This window comes from Hemicordylus capensis, chromosome 2, assembly GCF_027244095.1.
Source record: "Hemicordylus capensis ecotype Gifberg chromosome 2, rHemCap1.1.pri, whole genome shotgun sequence".
Classification (NCBI taxonomy): domain Eukaryota; kingdom Metazoa; phylum Chordata; class Lepidosauria; order Squamata; family Cordylidae; genus Hemicordylus; species Hemicordylus capensis.
The window spans coordinates 378,083,313-378,103,248 of record NC_069658.1 but is presented as its reverse complement, the minus strand read 5'-3'; the positions used below and the strand labels follow the sequence as shown (position 1 = coordinate 378,103,248).

General features: G+C 49.1%; 1 protein-coding gene across 1 annotated transcript; it reads left to right on the top strand.

Moving 5' to 3' along the window:
- Positions 1 to 1,130: 1,130 nt before the first annotated feature.
- On the top strand, positions 1,131 to 19,653 carry LOC128344013 (transforming growth factor beta receptor type 3-like). The gene is made up of 16 exons (XM_053293451.1): positions 1,131 to 1,230; positions 2,223 to 2,340; positions 4,321 to 4,493; positions 5,203 to 5,319; positions 5,753 to 5,921; positions 6,471 to 6,630; positions 7,096 to 7,252; positions 7,702 to 7,891; positions 8,830 to 9,083; positions 10,043 to 10,222; positions 12,251 to 12,568; positions 13,463 to 13,601; positions 13,992 to 14,066; positions 15,049 to 15,227; positions 17,767 to 17,872; positions 18,881 to 19,653. The coding sequence occupies exons 2-16, from the start codon at positions 2,259 to 2,261 to the stop codon at positions 18,991 to 18,993; spliced, it is 2,412 nt and encodes an 803-aa protein (XP_053149426.1). The 5' UTR covers positions 1,131 to 1,230; positions 2,223 to 2,258; the 3' UTR covers positions 18,994 to 19,653.
- Positions 19,654 to 19,936: the final 283 nt, after the last annotated feature.

The following is a 19,936-nucleotide window of genomic DNA, read 5'->3' as shown; positions in this document are numbered from 1 at the left end:
TGCCTCCAGCTGGGGTCCCAGAGGAGGGTCTCTCATGGGCACTCATGTTGTACAATTCCCACTTAGTTCTCATCTAGAGCACAAATTAGTTCTCTTAACTGGAAATGCTATGCTCCATTTGGGAACCCAGCACTATGAGGGATGTTCACTCATGCAATCGCTTATTTGAAACTTCAACTTCGTATCATCCAGTTATACAAAAGTCAATGAGGGCCACTATTTATTTATTTTTGTCTGTGGGACAGAGTGCATTCTCCAGGCCAGCCACTGATTTGCAGTGGGGCTGTGGAGCAATCCTTTAGATTTCCTACTTTACCCCCTCCTGTGAGATCCTGTTCTTTTCCCCGAGGGCCTCGGAGTTTGCCCTGGAGCCTGGCCCGTGTTCTGGGAAAGGTGATCATAGTGTGAAAGGACAATTCCTCCCAGGCCTCTTTGCTGCCACTTGCAATGTCTCCCTGACCAGTGACCCGTTAAAGCCAGACCAAATACCTGACATTTCTCCTTTGCAGCCCTGCCTCATGGGGGTGGCAGCAGGTCATGCTGACCCAGAATGCAGAAAGGCGATTGCCATACCTGCCAGTGCCTCTCAGGAAGTCACTTCCTCTGCCTGCGTTAATCATAAATCCACCCATCTCCTTGGTAACCCAAGAGCTTGCCTCCTGTTCCTCATTTTGTGGGACATTGTCAGGGTGAGGGCCACTGCCTTAGTGGCTGCCGGCCATCAAGGACTTAGCTGGTTTGGGAGAAGCTTCTGCCTCAGAGAGCGGTGAAGCTGCTACTAATGAGGTGAGGTCCTTGAATCTGGGGAGGAGAGAGTCCCGGAGGGAGAGCCTGGTGCTGTTAAGAGGGATCAGCTCCTCCTTTGCTCCTCTGTCCGAAACACCTTTCCTCCACTGCTGAATTCCCTTAGAAATAAACAGCTCAGCTGCTGCCTAATCCAGGCTCCCTCCCTCCCTCCTCCCTCCCTTGTAACCTGACCCTCTCATGGGCCTAGGGTTATTTTTAACCTTCCATTGACCTGTGTGTATATAAATATATATTTATTATTATTATTCATTACACCGTAGCAGCCTGAGATGAGAGGCACTGGATTATCCATGATTTCTGCATCCCTTGGAGTAGTGTGAGACTTCTGATCCTTCATCTCAGGTAGCAGTTTGACCAGCCTGTTTTCTCTCCTCCTATGCTGCCCCTTGGCCAAACAGTAGTGGAGCAGTTCTGCTGGACAAGGTAAGTGTTTTGTTGGCATCATCGCCAAAGTGTGGTCTTTGCAAGCTGAGCTCTGTGTGCTCCCTTGGGATGGGAGGTGCTAGAAATCCTGATTGCAGAGCAACTAATCCCGCAGTCCCAAATCTTGCTGACTCAGTATGTCTTTCTTCCGAAACAGAGCTGCGCTGCAGTAAACAACTTTGAAAAGTGGGAGGGAGATTGTTTGGCTAGACTATCTTGGAGGGAAACTTGAGCTTCTAAAAGGGATACCGTACATGGTTTCTAACAGACTGATGGTAGGCAAAGACAGGACACAAGCATCGCTCAATGGTGAAGCATATGCTTTGCTTGCAGAAGATCCCAGATTCAGTCCCTGGGATCTCCAGTTAAAGGATTCCAAGGATCAAGTGCTGGGGAAATCCCTGCCTGATACCCTAGAGAAATGCTACCAGCCGGGCCAGACAATACTGAGCAAGATGGACCAATGGTCTGATTCAGTATAAGGGCAGCTCCAAATGCTCAGGGAGTAGAAATGTGGTTGGTTGGTTTTTTACTCTTTATTTGGGGGGAAGAGGCTCTGCTAGGGGTTTGGCATATCCTTTCACTATGTGGGGTGCTGTTCATCTGGAGAGGTTACCCACCCCCTGTCCTGCATTTACAATCGCTAAAGCTGATAAGATGCCTCACTGCACCTAAAAGAGTGCATTATAGATTTCCCCCCACTATTATTTTCTATAGGATAAGAAAGCTTAAGGCATCAGGAAATAATAAATCTGTATTGAGTGGTTTTGAGAGTGTGTGTAGTGGACAGATCAGCAGCAGAGGGAGAAATCTTGGTATTCTGTCCCCAGATCTGGGTTGAGATACTGAGCTGATTTGAGGGAATTAGGAAAGTGTGTCCAGGGAGCTTTGATATCCTGCCGCAGTTTTCTCTTCAGTTTCCATGCCCTCCTCTTGCTCTGGTTTTCTTTTCTGTTCCTCCACCCCACCCCTGCTTCCAATGGTGGACCTAGAGAAGAACTACAGCCTCACTTTGGATTTTGGAAACCATGCATGGAAACGGTCTGCAAACAGATTGCCTCTGGAAACCATACATGCTGCTGCTTGCCCTTTGGGAGTGCCCTGGGAAAGGTAAAGTCTACACTGCTAAGATATGATTGCTTCTGGTCTGTTGCCCAGCAAGAGTGCCCTCCCTGTGAGGGCTGCTGTAGACGGCGGCCTCGGCTGCACCTCTGATCTGTTCTCTTCACTCTCTCCGAACACACAGATGGACTGTTTGTTATAAGCAATTAAACGGGCCATGTGGACTGGATCTGCGTGCCAAAGGCAGAAACTGAAGTGCTTTAAAAAGTGTGTGTGTGTGTGTGTGTGTGTGAGAGAGAGAGAGAGAGAGAGAGAGAGAGAGAGAGAGCCCTCTTACATTGCTATTATGAAGTATAAAGAGAGGGAAGGAATCACAGTAAACCTTAAAGCAAGTTTTTATTTGCAATCTTGAGTGTATTCAGAAGCAGGCCTTTGGACTTTGCTGAATATTTCATTCTCCCCCTTGAAATCTGACCAGACTTCCTTTCTATGCAATAGAATGGTTAGATGAAGCTGTTTTAAGGTTTTAAATGCTTTTAAGAGGAAGTGATTAGGGAATTCTTTACATCACTGAACATTGTTGATGTGTGTTGTCTTGTAATCATATGATACCTCTTATTTTTATTGAATCTTCCTTGACTAGCAGTGACAAGAAGCCTATTTTGTATCTGCATATGTTCCATGGGATAGAGTTTCTAAAAGTGTTCCTTGGTAGTTAAGTGCGGACAGAATTTCCAGCTCTGTATTCAAGTTTGATGTTGATTAGGTCCCAAGAGGAGAACTAGCTTAAAGGAGTTTCCTGTGGGAGGCACATAACGGTGGAGCCCCTAACTACCTGCTGGATTCATTGCCAGTAGCAGACAATGATGACGTCTGCATAGAGGCCTCCCAAGGCTACCTAGGAGGAGTTGATGAGAATGATGAGGGAAAGAAACACTGCACATGCTGAGAGGCACTCATGCTATTCCTTCAGGCTTTCAGACCTGAACAAGAGCACTGGAAACTGTTCCTAGGGTGGTACTTTGGTGAACTGTATAGCTCTCTGTTCCTGTGCCATGACTGCTGTTATAGCCAGTGCATGTCTAGAACTTTTAAGACAGAATGAGACTATAGAATCTGGTTGTGATGGGTGGGATTGTACCATGTCAGATGCAGATAGGGGGATCACATTTTGGAATGTAATCATGGGGGAAGGAAACTCTCTCTGCCAGGAAAAAAAAGTCAGCATATCAGGGAGAGAGGTTCTAGTCCAGACTGCTCCTTGCTGTGCTCGTTTTCTTCTTACATTTGTATTCTACAGGTGATTCTACCTCCCCAGCCCACCCCGCTTAAAGTTTGAGATGGTATAATCCATTCTACCATTTTAGAACTTTCTTCTCGCCGCCTGCTGCTGCATGCATATAGACCTGTCCTCATTACTACATGTGGCACCAATTCCCACATGGCCAGTATGTCATTCATGTTGCGTGGCTCAAAATGCAAATAAATAAACATATAGTCAGGCTATAATCTCTGTACTGCACTAAATGACTAATGCCACCTGCCAAACCAGTGGCAGAAAATCTAATATTATCCATCCTGCCACTCCCAAAAACTTGAGGTGACTTGCAATAATTAACACCAGCGCTTAAAACTATAATTAAAGTGGACAATAGTGCTCTCTAAAAACATAAGAATGACTTGGTGAGCCCCTGAAGAGTTCACTGTGTTCTTGCCACCGCTGAATGCAATGCAAAGTGACCTCCTTGTGGTGGCCCTTAGGTGCACCGACCCTTGGCTGACCCCACTGCTCCATCGACTTAGTGCACCATTTGCTTCTTGCGTTCACATTGCCAAATATGCTGCATGCACCATAAACCTGAATTTTGGTCCTAGAACTCAACGGAGGCAAAACTTGGAACTCAAGCTCTTGACTGCCAAACCTGACACAGAATCCGTCCTGGTGAAGTGGTGGGGGGCGGGGTGGGATGGCAATGACCTTCTTCAAGGTTTCTCTCCTGACCGAGGTTGGTGTGCCTTCCTCCGTAGCTGCGTGGCAGCCTCCCACTTGCCTCCCTTTGTCTCCCTCCACCCCTCATTCTGTGCTGGGCTTCTGGGAGGTATTGCGAAGAGGGACAGGATGCGCCAGCCGGGGCAGCTCTGCCTCCGGGCAAGAAGTGCATGTCGTCAGCCTGCAGGGGAAAGCACCAGCAAACGCCCAGGTAGGGGATCCTGCTCCACACACCCTGTTAATGGTGGTGTAAGAGGTTGTGCAGTAGCCTTGGGAGTGCCCGCCAAGATGGCTGAGTTGTTGGGGGTCACAGCAACAGAAGACGTTCCGGTCATTAAGGAAAGGCTCTTCTGTGTCAAAGCTGCAGTGTACTGACCTTGCAATCTCCTGACCTTGCACCTTCACACCCAAGGGCTTGGGAGAATTCTTCTTTGTCATGGAAAGTTTTTTGTTGGCCCAATGATGTGGAGTGAAGAGGAGCATACTGGGCACATACCTCCATTGACCTCAATATTTATTTACTATCATTTACAACATTTATATCCTGCTCTTCCTCCGTGGAGCCCAGAGTGGTGTGCATGGCTCTGTTTCTGCTCACAACAACCCCATGAGGTAGGTTAGGCTGAGAGAGAAGTGACTGGCCCAGAGTTACCCAATTAGTTTTGTGGCTGAACATGGATTTGAACTCAGTTCTCCCGAGTCCTAGACCAACACTCTAGCTACTACACCACACTGGCTCTTATGAACAAAAGCCCTTCGTCCCCAGACTCACTTGCTGTCTGCCCCTCAGTCAGGGCCCAAGACTACAGGTGCTCCCTTTCATATAGCCACCTTCACTGGTCTCTGTATCTTCCCCTTCCAGTCCCCCTGGAGAAAGGATACCACCTACCTAAAAGGCCCTCTGCTTGACCCTCTTTCAGGTAACCCTGGTGCTGGGCCCAGATGCCTTTGACAAAGCTCCCATCTTTGTGCTGCGTTCCCAGGAGCCTTTGCGCTGGATGTTGCCATCTCCGCCTGGAAAAAACTGGACCTTCCAGGTGAGAAGGGGAAGAGGGCAGAAGAGTCTGCAGAATTAATGGGCATGACTGAATGAGGCACCTCTGAGTCGGTTGTTGGGGTCCCTGTCCTGTGCATATAGAGACTGAGCAACAGCAATGATGCCAGGAATGGAAAAACCTAACCGCCATCTAGATCACAATTTCAATACACACAAAGTGCTTTCCAATCTAACTTGCTTGCCTTCAGAACCACCTTGCATATTAAGTCACAATTCCCATTTTACAGATGGGGGAGTGGAGCCTGAAAGAGGCTTTCCTGAGACTACCCAGTGAGCCTATGAAGGGGCACTTGAACCCAGATCTCATGGGTTAAGGTGCACAATTATTCACCCGTAATGCTCACGATCCTGGAGTAGCAAAGATGGGCCAGGTCCTCTGGGCCCGTATCTTTTTCATGTTTGTCTTCCTGCAGGTCTCCCCTGGCTCCAGTGTCTCAGCTCTTGGGCCAGAGGCGTCTGCTGAGATCAGCTTCCCAGAGACACCCAGGGGCCTACTGAAGTGGGTGCGTAGGAAGCATGGAGGGGTCACCTCTCTGGCTGAATACCACGGAGTCAACACCATCTACACACGCCTGGGGGCTGGTAGGGGCCCTACTGGCTTGGAGGGAAAGGGTGGCCATGGAAGGAGCTGACGTTCCGTTCTAGTGGTGAAGATTCTGCTCTGTGGGGAGGGACTGAGAGGGGCAGTGCCATGCAAAGAAATGGATGGGGAATCTAGCCTTTCCATCAGCCATTGGGAAGGGCTTGGGGAGGGGAAGGGAGGGAATGACTTCTGTGCTTAGTGAATCAAGCCCTGGTCCCAGAGCATGGCCTGATGCAGCCACCTTGCTGCAATGGAGCAGGCTTCAGACTGGGCAGTGCCTGGATGGGAGGCTGCCAGGGGGCCCCAAGACTGCTCCCTCCAGTTCTGCCATGGAAGAAAGGGGAGAGATGAATGAGATGCCGGCAACATCCATGGGAGACCCTTTGCCCGCTCAACGTTGCCCAAGAGTGCTTTGCCAGTCTGGCCAGAGAGAAACTTCACAGGCATAGCCTGAGCAGAAAGGCTTAATCCTGACAGTTGTTTCAGGGGTGGGGCTGTCCCAAAAGACCCACATACATTCTTCATTCCTTTCCTCCTTTCTCCCTTAGATGGGACTGCACCGGCCACTTGCAGATTGCGGCCAGATTTCCTAACGCCCAGACACTTTGCTTCTGAGCGCCGACTCCAACCTCTGCAAACTTGCCTGAATCCTGACCCTCCTCAAGACCTCGAAGTTCACATCATCCTCTCCAAAGGAGCTGCTCCAAGGTGGGCAGTCTAGACCCAGTGAGTGTGTGGCAGGACATATTGCATAGTCAGAACAAGTCTCTTCCTACATCAGGGAGAGACTTTTCTGGAAGGCTGAAGGGGAGGGGGGTATTGAGGAATGAGAATGGGACAAAAGCCCATATGCGTGATAGGCAGTTTTTCAAGGAACGTCTTATTGATAGATATGCTTGTCTTAAAGTTAATAAGCTGTAAACAACAAAGACTTGAGGGTCCACAGGGCCTGAGATGGTAGGAGGCAGGCACCTCTTACTGAAGTAGTTAAAGGTTATGGGTCAGCACTGAGGGGCAGCAGCTAAGGGTGAGGGGATTCAAATCCTTGAATGTTGAAAGGGAACTCCTGTTTTGGACGGAGAAATGTCATCAATGCTCGGGGAGCTCCGCTAAATCGTTCCTTTTGCCTCCGTGGTGTGTTTAGCCTTCTGGTCTCATGTCGGGTGGTGTCAGTGTGCTCTCTTCTAGGCCCAGCTTGGCCCGTTTAACTGTGGAGCTTCATGCTGTCAGAAGGTCTCCACGCTGGGGGTTGCTCTTGATCCTGAAGAGTGAAGGAGCTGCTCAGTGGATGGTCCACGCTCACCACCTCACTGGCCAGCTGCACGTCCTGGTATGGGCAGTAGGTGTGCCTGCTCCAGCCAGACTCCCCGCCAACTAATACTCTCTCATTGGCCAAGGGCAGCCAGAACAGATGTGGAAAGGGACGCATGCATGTGTTTACACACAAAACACACACACACACACCCCTGCAGTCTCACAAGCTTCCTTTGTTAACCTGGTCTTCACCATGCTGTCCCAGCCATTGCTCCTTTGGCCTGCTTCTTCAGTTTGCAGCCTGTAGCGCTAGGCTTGCCTCCCCTTTGGCTCAAGTGAGCCACGGAGTCCTGCTTCCTTGTCCTTGCCTCCCCATTCCCCCAGGTCATGTCCTCTCCCCCCTCCATTCTGGTGGAGTGTGGAGTCACAGTTGTAGGAGCCTGTCTGGTCCGGCTCCTGGATCGCCCCCTGCTTCGGAGTGTCTGCTGCTCTTCTCCCTTTCAGTGCTCTTGGTTGTCTTTCCAGGCTTCTCACAAAGTTGTGGTCAGGAGCACAGAAATGGACTTGCCTCTGACTGTGACTCAGCATACATCCCCTGGGCTGGCTTATGCCCGAGATCCTGTGCAGTGGGCAGCAGAGCAGAATCTGCCTGCCTTCACGTCCTACACTGAGGCTGAGCGGGTGAACAGGTTTCTCCTTCTTATTGGGATGAATGGTAGGTGGTGGTGCCCAGAGGTCTCAAATCTGTATGCATGGGAAGAGCCGTATGGGCCAAGTTGTGGGTATTTTGCTTAGTGCGCTTGTCTCGTGGGCCTGTTCTAGAATCCACATTCCCAGTTCGTCTTGATCCCAAGTCACGTCGGCAGGATTGTGATCCAAGGAAACATTAGTCTAAAGCAGCAGGGCTCTACAACTTTGGCCCTCCAGCTGTGTTTTGACTACAACTCCCCAAACCCCCAGTTACAGTGGCTAATAGTAAGGGATTTTAGGAGTTGTAGGTCAACATCTGCAGGAGGGTTGAAATTGTGCTGCCCTGGTCTACAGTATGTGCTCACTTTTCATCTTTGAACATTTTCATTGGTACTGAGATGGTCCCTCAAACCCCTACCTCTATTGTCTTTCAGATTGTTCACAGTCCAATCTGCTGTTGCTGCTTCAGTGCCATTTTTCTTTATGTAGGGTTCCTTTCCACTTTACTTTGTGATACCAGCCAATCAGAGATTCACATCTCTGAATGTAATGATGTCATTGTGCCATGTAGTCAATCAATTTCAATGGGAGGACTCAGTGCTAATTTTCTGAAGCCTGTCAGTCAGGCTGAGGGGAGGGGTATGCTGAGTTGCAGCTTATAGCCAACCAATCAGGAGCAGAGGAGGAGGGTCTTCATAGTCCTCCCCCCCCCCCGCCCCGACCCCTGCAGTGGACATTACTTGAGGATGTGTAGGCTTCAAGCCGGCATGAACAAACAGTGTGGTTGCAGTGTGGGAAGGCAGGAGGGCCCTGAGTACTGCCGAGATCCTTTCAAGTACCCCTGGGGATACTAGTGTGCCTTGCTGGGAGCCTCAGGATTAGAGAGACTGGCTTTTAACTAATAGCTGTATATGTTGCCAATGATGAATGCATCTTGTTCACCCATCTACTCCTTCTTTGCAGAGGCCACACCTACTCCTCCAGAGGACCCCAAGCCATTTGGGCCCATGTTTTTGCTGCCCCACAGACTTGCAGAGTCTCCGCAGCACTTCCCAGAGGCTTTTTCAGTAGGCTGGGGGCTGAGGCAGGAGTTCTTGGCGGAGGACAGTTCTGCTGCACATCCATTACCCACAGCCAAAGCAGGCACAGAGAGAACAGAGGCTACGTTGTGTCTTGGGGAGCAGAAACCCCTTCATGAGAATAAGGACGCTCAGAGAGTGAGTAACTAAACTGGGCACCTCCAGATTGGCAGGGAAAGTTCATTTCAGAGGGTGCCATTTGGTGTGGGTGGGGTGGGCATTCCCCTGGGTGCCACTGAATAGCTCCGCTACAGGAAGAGAAGCAACAGTCCATAGTGTCAAACGGTTGACCCATCTAGCCCAGTACTGTCTACTCTGACTGCCAATGGCTCTCCAATCTATTAGATGGAAGATTTTCCCCAGAATATTGGATGCCTCTGAGTACCAGTTGCAGGGGAGTAATAGCAGGAGGGAGGGCATGCCCTCAACTCCTGCCTGTCGGCTTCCAGCACAGGGGTGTAGCAAGGCTGGAGTGGGCCCAGAGACAAGATTTTAAAATGGGCCCCTCCCTCACTAAAACTCAGCTCATGAAGTAAAGAAATCTTAAATGAGGCTGAATTGTGGTAACAAAAAGCATAGTAAAATATCTATCTATCTGTCTGTCTATCTATCCTATGTGCCACAATCCAATATCATCCTAAATTATTTTTTTTAAGGTTTTGTAAATTGTGGACGATGCAAGTCATTTAATGGTACTAGAGAAAGACATGCTGTTCTGGTAGCTCATGGTCTTAACACTCACATCAATTTTGGAGGATGAATACAACTGCAGGAAGCCTGGGCGGGTGTGTGGCTGGGGGAGTCATGTGACTTGCCTCTGAGGCCCCACCAAGGCAGTGGGCCCCCAGACAACTGTCTCCCCTTGCCCTATAATAGTTACGCCCCTGTTCCAGCGGCATCTGGTGGGCCACTGTGTGAAACAGGATGCTGGACTAGATGGGCCTTGGGCCTGATCCAGCAGGGCTGTTCTTATGTTGTCACCTATCCAAATGCAAACCAAAGTGAACCCTCCTTAACAAAGGGGACAATTCATGCTCGCTACTGCAAGATCAGCTCTTCTCCCCCAAAGTACAGGCCTCCTTGCTTCTCCACTGCAGGTCTTCTGTGTCTCGCCGCCTTCAACCCAGACATCACCCCTGGAAGCCACAATGGCCCTCCAGGACCCTCCTTTTCACCTAGGTAAAGTCTTGCTCAATCTTGAAGTCTACAGCTCTGAGGCCTTTGTCAAGCAACCAGGACCCTGTACAGTCTCAGCCAACAGCCGGGTCTTTGTGGAGGTAAAGTTGACTCCTCAAGAATTAGTTCTGGTTGCAGACATGCGACTCCAGAGTTCTTACCCTAAATTTATTTGTTTGTTTAGTATATTTGTACACCACCCCAGATTCATGTCTCTGGCCAGTTTACCACACACACAAAAATAAATTAAAACAGAAATTAAAATGGTATAAAACCCCAATTCTAGTTTAAAAGCTTGAGTGAATAAATGCGTCTTTAAGAGTCTCTTTTTCAATGTTTCAGAGATGGGGAGGCCCTTATTTCAGCAGGGAGCGCATTCCAAAGCCTTGGGGCAGCAACAGGGAAGGCCCATCCTTGAGTGGTCAGTGAGCCAGAACCCATAGTTGGCTTCTCTCTTGTTGCCCTAGTTTAGAGGTGGTAGTCTGGACTTGCACGGTATCCCAGAGGAATTTGGGGCCTTGAGTGGGGAAGCTGGTGGTTGGCCGGCTTGCTGCTTCATGGAGGTGACGAATTATGTAGCAGTTGTCAAAAGACAGGAGAAGGTTGTGGGCAGCTTTCCACAGTGCTTGCCAAGCACAGGGCTGGGTGGTTGGGAACACAGCCCATTCCCTCATGGATTCACGGCTCACAAAAGAAGGGGTCCTTAGCAAGAGGCCTCTCTCCCTCCCTCTGGCTCCGTGCTGCTGACCCTGGCTTTGTAAGCAAAAGAGGAGGGACTGACTGACCTGATTTCATGTTGGAGCCCAATGCCCAAGGAGTATCTTACGGCCACCGCTTTAGCAGGTCATTTACCCCAAGTGGGTAAAGAGTTCTAGAAACACAGAGAGGACTGGCCGTATACTGGGACCAGCAAAAGCCCATCCAGTCAAGATGGCCAATCCTTTCAGCATTAGGGCCCCTGTACATTCAGTGGTGTGGTAGATAAAGGGCATTCTGGAAGGTTCTGCATTTGACGTCTCTGCCATATGGTGGTCACATGACACAAGCTGCACCTGCAACCTTTTCTCATCAATACAACTATTCAAGGGGGTATTGTTGAAAGCTGGTCAGCTCTGTTGTGCACCATTATTCTTAGTTAGGGCTTTCTAATTGTCCAGTCCACTCTTAAAGAAACATGCAGAATGGTATGTTACAGAAGCAGAATTCAGTTCCATGAGAAGCTCAACTTCTGTCTTTTACTAAACAAGTGTCTAGCCCTCACTGGCAGCAAAGTTGTGCTTGAAAGTGTGTGTGGCAATTCCTGCTGCAATCACAGAGGCCAGAGAGATGGATGAATCACATTTCCAGCAGCTGGGACAGAATTTCAGTGCCCTGCCTTGTCCTTCTCCGTGACTTAGAAACATGCAGAACACATTATGCAAACTAACGTAATGTCCTGTGTTCTTTTGCATAAATTTTGTAGAAATATATAAAGCTTTGCAGCATTCAGTTTTTCTTTGGCACATTTAAAAAAAAAATTATTTTATTGCAGAGTACACAGAGCCCTGACTACAGCATGGGTTTTAAACCTGTAGATACGCAGGAATTGGGGGACAGCTTTCTTGAGATTGTGGGAGGGGAAGGTCCTTAGAGGCCAGCTCATTTAGAGCCAATTCCAAGTGTGTCACTTGGAAACCCAACACAGTATTCCTCTTCGCTTTTGGATTAGATGGGCTGGAGTCACAATCTCTCTGTGTGCCAGGAAAACTAACGTGAATGGTCTGTTCACGGAAGCTGTAGCAGTCAGGCTGGATGGCACACTTGAGAGAGTTAGGGGGAAATGGCTATGGCCATCAAGTTTAAAATTTGGGCAATAGGACTGGAGAGTCTACACTATAGCACCCCACACGTGGACTTGATAGTGTGCTCTCCTCCCTCCTCCGCTCCCAGTTTTGGCCACTGTTTCTCTTCAGAGCGGAGCTGGTGTGAGGAGCCACAGCTGAGACATAAACCATCTTTCCAAGAGGATTGGATCTATTGGATCAGCCAGAGATGGGAGAGTCAATGCTTCTGCAAGGCATGGGGGTGGAGGATGTGCAAGAAGACTCCTGGGCATGCAGACTAGCAGGTGTTTCTGTCCTCCTCCTCAGGCTTCCTTGGCTGTGTATGACTTGTGCCTTGGCTTCACCATCCGGCAGTGCTTCATCTCACCCTCTTCAGACTTTTCAGTGGCCTCTCCATATCTGCTGGTCCAGCACGGCTGTGCAGCTGATGCCCACATCACTTTGACAGGACCTGAGCAGGCAACCCAGGGCCAGGCATTGCCTCCAGGATACCAGGAACGCCAACGGCTGAGCTTTGTACTTCAACCTCGCTCCAACGACTCCATTCACTTCCTGCACTGCCGCCTGGCGCTCTGCAGCAGGGAGCTTTTGGACCCCAGCAAGCCCAGGGGCCCAATCCCCCAGGTCTCTGCTGCCTTGAGCTGGAGAATACTGCCCTCTAGTGGCCAACAGCTGGCAGGACACTTGTCATGGCTGCTGCTATGATAATAATTGATAATATAATAAATTAATAAACTTTATTTGTTAGCCGCTCCATAACAAATTGTTCTCTGGGCGGCTCACAACACAGCATTAAAATATCAAGTAAAAACACATAACGTATGAAATCACACCAACAAAACAAAACAAAACACAATGCAAAACAATTTGAAAACTTTTTTAAAAAGTCATCAGTTTTAAAAATCAAATTTAAACATCAAAGTGTAAAAGGCCTGAGTGAACAAGAAGGTCTTTGCCTGGCATCTAAAAGAACAAAGTGATGAAGCCAGGCGAACCTCACTGGGTAGGCTATTAAAGCCTTTATGCTTCCAAAACCGCTGTTCTGTTGGGTAGAGCCGGCTTTGGTGCCATCTCTGGGTCCCCATAAGGTTTGTGGTGGAGTTCACCTGGAAAGAGAACATGAAAACAGAGAGTTGTTCCACGCTGCCGCCACCAAAGGTGTGGTCTCTGAGAAACTGGCAGTGGGACCTCAGCAGCTGGCTGATGTCAGCCCTTGATGCCGGCCCTATTGACAAGAGAGGGAGTGGAGACACTTGCCCCTTCCCTGTTCCTGGGATGGGGTTGGTGCCTAGAGGAGATAGGGTTGAGACATGACTGAGGCTCCTGAGATGGACCAAGGGAAAAGGCTCTCTGGTCTGGGTTTGAATGCCAGGGGCCTCCAGTTAGTCTGAGATGGGGAATGGAGAGATCTGGAAATAGAGAAAAGGAGAAGGTGGTCTCTAGGCCCAGGCTGTGATGGCTAGTGCTGTTTCCCACAGCTGGGGTGGGATGATATATTGAGGCAGTTTTTTATTTCAGTGCCAGTCCAAGACAGAGGCCTGTGAGGACAGAGGAGAAGAGGAGTTGGCCAGTGGGCGTTTCCAGCGCATGTTCACAAAGCCCATCATAGTGATGATGGAGACTCCACCCAGAGCTACCACTTCTGGTCTGGGACCAGGTAGGAGATCAGTAAGAGTTCAGCAGCACAGCAGAACTTGGCCTAGAGATGTGGAGCCTCGGGCCTCAAAGTTTCCATACTAGATAGTGGTGACGTACTCTGACTGTCATGCTAAATATTGGTGCCTGTGGCTGGGTGGGGCTTGGGGGACAGAATCCTTTTCCGGTAGAAAAAGAAGCCAAGCCATGCTCGCTTCGGCCGCTTTGAAAGTATTTCAGAGCATCTTATTCATGCATCTGATCCCACTAAGTCCTACTATCGTATGCTTTTCCGAGAAGCGACGCTGGTAGAAGTAACCCAGGACCACACCCTTTGGGGGGAGGCTTCTTTCTGGGGACCCTCCCTCAGATATTTTGTTCCCTTCTTAACTTATGACATCCTTTTCTGCAGATATTTCCCCAGCTAACCACCAAGGAAATGTGCTTAAGGATGCAACCCACTCACGGAAGGCACAGCCAGCCCCAAGCAAGTAGACATCATGAGAACACTGGTCTTGTGGTAGCAAGCATGAATTGTCCACTTTGCTATTGCTAGCCCTCAAACTAGTAGCAGTTAATAGACTTGTTCTCCATCTTAAAGGCATCCAGACTGCCGGCTGTTACCATATCTTGTGGAAGATAATTCCATAGATTTATTATGCATGGTGTGAAAAAATACTTCCTTTTATTGGTCCTAAATTTATTGGCAGTCAGCTTCATGGGATGACCCCTGGTCCAAGTGTTACGTGAGAGGGAGGAAATGTTCTCTCCAGGGGCGTAGCTATAATTGAGCGAAAGGGTTCAAAGAACTTGGGCCCCCAGCTTCTGAGGGCCCTCCAGCTCCATCCCTCCCTATTTTCTTCATTGTGTCCCTCACTCTGGGGGGCCGCCAGAAAGAGGGATGAACACGGGCCCCCTTTCCCCTAGCTACGCCACTGGTTCTCTCTCTCTCCACACTTGGCATCGTTTTATAGATCTCTATCATGTTGCTCCTCAGTCTTTAGTTTCTTTCTAAACTAAAAAGCCCCAGGTGTTGTAGCTTTGCCTCATAAGGAAGGTGATCCAGGCCCCGATCATATTGGTTGCCTTTTTCTGCACCTTTTCCAGTTCTATAATGTCCTTTTTGAGGTATGGTGACCAGAACTGTACACAGTACTCCAAATCCACATCAGCCTCCTCGCTGGCCTTGCTTCCCTGGGATCTAGACCTCAATTCCGTCCCCAGCTCTGGGACATGAGTGGAGTCAGGGACTCCTTTCCCCACTGTGCCTGCAGTGGTCCAGTAAAGGTACTCCTAGTGCTGTTTGTTCCTCAAGGGCCACAAGAGTCTTTCTTCTGACATTCTATATCAGTCCTATTTAGAGCCTTGATCCTTCATCTTCAGCTGGCTCCATCTCACCCACCCACCCACCCATCCATGTAAACTCCTTTGGAAACCTCTGTTGAAAAGTGGTACATAAATATTCGCAGTAGTCGTTCTTCCCGCCATAGAAACAGAAGGGAATCCTCCCCCTCCCCTTGTGTCCCCTTCTCTGCAGCTGCTGCTGCCCCGGGCCTGGAGCTCCCGGCAGTCATTGGCATCGCCTTCTCCGCCTTCATCATCGGCATCTCCCTCACCGGTGGACTCTGGTTCATTCATTCCCAGACAGGTAGGTGTGTGAAGTGGTTGTCCTCAGGGCCACAGCAATATCGCCTATTTCACCTGAGCAACAATGACTTGGCAAAGCCCAGGAAAGACAACTAGAACTGGAATATGCCTAACCAGGCAGTGTGAATAAATAGTCACCTCCCTGCCCTCAAGGGAAGCTAGACAGCAATCCCCAAGTTTGGTATGAATATTAGCCATCCCCATGAGGCACATCATCCAAGGACAGCAGGAGGTTCCCCCACCCTGATGAATAGGATTTCCCCCACTCTACCCACTGGCTACATGTGCTTCTTGAAACTGGCAGCCTAATGACTCTTCTGCCGCTGGGTCCACACAGGAAATCTGGCCCTGAGGTGCCCTATAGGGCAGCAGTTCGAATGCAGAACGGTGTGGAAATGTCTGGGCTTAATGGAGATTCCTTGTTTAGCAAATTCTATGTTCAACAAGTTAGGGCAAGTTGGCAAATGTAAATAATTCTTTGCATATTTATCAAGGATTTTTTCCACCCATGAAATAAAAGAAAAGGGGTAGATGAGACAACAGAGAGGGGCAAAGCTGCAGGGCGCTTTCCAGACTAGACCCTGCAACGGGGTCACGTCGTATCTCGGAAGTGTGCTTCCACACTACCTGCGTCCTGCCACCACAGTCCCTACGCGGACAGCAGGGTGCCGTTCACATTGCCAATGCTTTCTTTCGAATTTGATCGCTGCGAAATGGAGCTAGGACATTGTACATCCAGCATGGAAAAGTTGCTGTTTTGTCGCGTTGTTAGTTGCTGCGAGACTGCTCCCCCTACTGTTTACGTTCCAAATGTGACTTGCCCGAACGGAGGCATTTTGCTGCTAATGAGCAGCTAATCTGGAAAGCGCCCAGAAGGGAAAGGGATTTGAACACTGAAGTCAGACTGCTATCCATGTGCTCCTTTTTGTTGGTTAGTTGTCCCAGGCTGTGGCTGATGTGACGGGCAGCGATCCGTCAACTGGATCAGAGCTACATGAAGCTTTCAGAGTAGTTGTCCTGCTGCAGGCTTGATGGGCAGGATATTGCACACACACAGAGAAAAGGGAACATTATTGAGGGTTGTGCACCCCTCATGAATATATTTTTGGCAGCAAACAGTGCTTTTGTGAGGAGGGGAAATGGCTTCCCAATCTCCCTCCCCTCCTAGTGTCCTGTCCTGCCCGTCAAGCTGCAGGGCAACTACTCTGGAGGCTCCCTGCTGCCCTGACCTTGTTGACAGATCACTGCCTGTCATGTGATGTGTCGTGTCCACACTACTATGGGCCACCGTTGACACACTTTTGCTGAGACGACGAGCTCTAGAAACTTGCTGCTTGTAAAAACAAAGACCCATGAAACTTGTACCATGCAGAGTTTCGTGGCAGACATCCTATACATTGCCACTTTCCCTGTGTAGGGGTGTGTCTTAACAGTTGCTGTGAGAGGGGAGCTAATCTGCATCTAGGAGAAGCCAGGAGATCCACTGACATTCTGAGAAACTGGCGTTGGGGGAAGAAGCTCTGACGGTCCCAAACTCACTTCTGCCCCTGGACAGCCCGCGTAGGGATGCCCTCATGACTGTGGGCTGGCCTGCTGGTGAGACCGAGGGAAGCAGATGCCTCTGGCCGGGGGCTGGCCAAGGCGCCAGACTGCCCGCTGCCTGCCATGTTGGTGGGCCTGCTGCTTCTCTCAAACTCACCCAGGAGCAGTAGTGTGCATGTGCCCCCAGCCCCACGCTCTGCCTCCCCTGTCTTTTAAAAAGGCAGAGGGTGGTGCAGAGTGGCAGGGAGTCTCTTTTCGAAAGGTAGGGCAGGATAAGAAGGGCAACAGTAGTGGTAGCTGCTGCTGCTGCCGCTGCTGCCAAATAATGGGAGGGTGGGGTGGGGTGGAAATAGGGCAGGGAGTGGTGCGTGGCATGCTTTGCACAGTGCAGGGATTTGGAGATTGGTGCCCAGCAGGCGCTGCCCATTGTGGGGACAATGTTCACCAAAACTCAGGGGCTGTGGCTCAGGAATGATGGGAGCTATAGTCCAACAATGTCAAAGTTGTGCAGCCCTGCTATAAACAGATAGCGGCTCTATATTAGTTTAGCTGTCATGGCTCTCCCCCCACTCCAAAGAATTTCCCATGGGAACTGTAGTTTGGTGAGGGCACCCCTGAGAATTATCTGTGTGAGACCCTTAGCTGCCTCTCCCTCACAGAAAATGCCAGTGCCTGTCGTCGGCCTTGAGGGCTCCTGCTGACCATGGTTGAGCAATTCATGATGCAAAGGCACTTGAAGCAGATAGAAGCAGCAGCTCTTGTTAGAGCAGGTTGCTCCATGCAAGAGATCTACCCCCTTGTCCCAGGGCAAGTATTTCCTAGCCAATGTTAGTGTATCTAAGCCAGGTGTGTGAAAATCAAAACTAGCTTTGTTCTGCCTCAGTGCAGAGAGTGATACATGTGCATACTCTTAAATATATGCACATAAAGTGGTGTGTGTGTGTGTTTGGGGTGGGGAGGCAACAACATGGCCTTTCTCTTTGCCCATGCTTCACCAGGTCCTGAAGAAAGAGTTATTCCAAATCCCCAGCCAGCTTCCTCAGCCGCAGCTGCAGCTGGCCCTGTTCATGGCTCCTTGCCCTAAGACTTCTGCTTTGAACACAGGTATGCCTACTTAGCAATGAGGCTGGGGGATTATCATGGCTAAAAGGGGCAGCAGCTAACAGAAGGGTCCAGTTGACCATTGAGTGACTCAAGCAGTGAGGGTAGCTTTCCTTGAGTAGGGCTTTCCTGAAGAGCAGTGAATTCTGCATCAAGTTATTAAAATCTGGCATAAAGAATCCTAAATTATATAATTTAAGAAGAAAACCAAATTATGCGAGGAGGTGATCATGCACAATTAAAAAAAAAAAACTTGGATCTGCACATAATTTTGGCTGTATATATTGATTATGTTGTGCGTTTTGGCATTTCTGGTTAGGCAGGTGGGTGTTGGAGGAGAAACTGAGCACTGGAAGCAATTCACCATCTAGTGGTGCTGCAGGTTCATCTAGCCTGCTTTCAGCCATGGAGAATGCCGCAATCTTCTGAAGCAAAGGCTGGTTGGGACCCTCCAGAATCTGCAAGATCCAGTGGTGGTAGTTCTTGGGCATGATACGACTGGGGACCTCTCTCAGTGCAACCTCCATAGAAATGCTTGGCCTTTCACAGGCCCATGCATGTGCTTTCAAGTAACCATTTCTTTCAATGGAACTTGAATACTGACATTCCCATTGACTTATTTATTTATTCGATTTCTATGCCACCCTTCCAAAAATGGCTCAGAGTGGTGTCCTCATAATTGACATCTTCTGTCTAACACACATTAAAACTGGGCCTCTTCTGCTGTCTGTGTTTCATTAATGACGAAAAAGCATTCATAGCAACCCTTGGTGACAGTATGCCCCCACAGCCTGACTGAATGTGACATGTCCCTGGCAGTGGTAGGATGGAGGACATACAGAGAGCAGTTGGGCCCATGTGAGAGGGTGGTCAGAGAACAACCAGCAGATGAGGGAGAGTCTCTTTCCATCCATGCAGATTACCTGTTTAATTATTTGTAGGCTCTCGGATTTGCCTGCCTGTGACCAAACATCTGTTGCAATGAATCTGTCTGTGTTCTCTTGCTTCCAGAATTCTCAGGCAGATATCTTCACAGCTTCAAGTCTTTATTCCAGTGTCTCAGCTGGCTGAAGCAATACCTTTCAGCTCTTGATAACCACACACTCTTTCAACTTGAACTTTAAAAGAAGTAAATTCTGGTTGCTGGTGGTAGCAGCAGCAAGAACTTTGCATTAGTTTGCTGCATGAGAATTGTTTGGTTTTTCATTGCCACACTGCTGCGTGAACAACACAGAGAAGTCTCCTGCTCCAAATGATGCAGAAGCATTTTACATTCCAGTATCATCTGTTGGGATGTGCTGCCCCTTCACCCTTTCTGGGGGACTGTCAACTAACAGTGGGGCCTCACACTCCTACTTCAGCACTTTGGAAGAAGAAAAAGGGCTCAGGTGAGATTGGCTGACATTCCCAATGGAGAACCTGGACAAAGCATTGCCTGTACTTGGGCTTGCTCTAGCATCTTCTGCTCTCTTAGTATGAATACTTACCTATGTTCGGATAGAAATGCTGAGTTTCATGGATATCCTGAGCCTGTTCTCTCAACTTTATGCAAGGGAATAAACACAAGCTTCACATTTGGCAGACTTCTGGGATTTCTCTAATCAGCCACACTGTACATGATGTAGCCTGCTCTGAACCACCTGGGCAGTTGCAACCTCCCTCACCTGGCAGCAGACATCAACTTCCTGAGTGTTCTTGTCTTGAAAGCTCCTCATTCCTTCAGCTAGAAGATATGCTCTGTCTATGAAAACCCAGTTTAGTAGGACAAAGTATTAATATCCATTCTATTGTATTTGAAAAAAATTTAAAGTGAGGAAGAGTAAAATGTCTCTGTTTAATAACCGTTTGGGGAGCAGGGATAAACTTGCCTCTTTGGCTAGCAACTATTTTCTTCAGAGTGCTTCATGGAACGAAGTCTGTTTCAACTATAAAACAACTGCTTGGAGGAAGCAGCGTCTCCTAAAGTAATTGATTGCAGCTTCCCTCCTGAAGTTCTTACATGTTTTGCATGAGGTTGAAGGCTATTATGGTAGTGCAGAAGAAAACAATTCCCCATTACAGCACTAG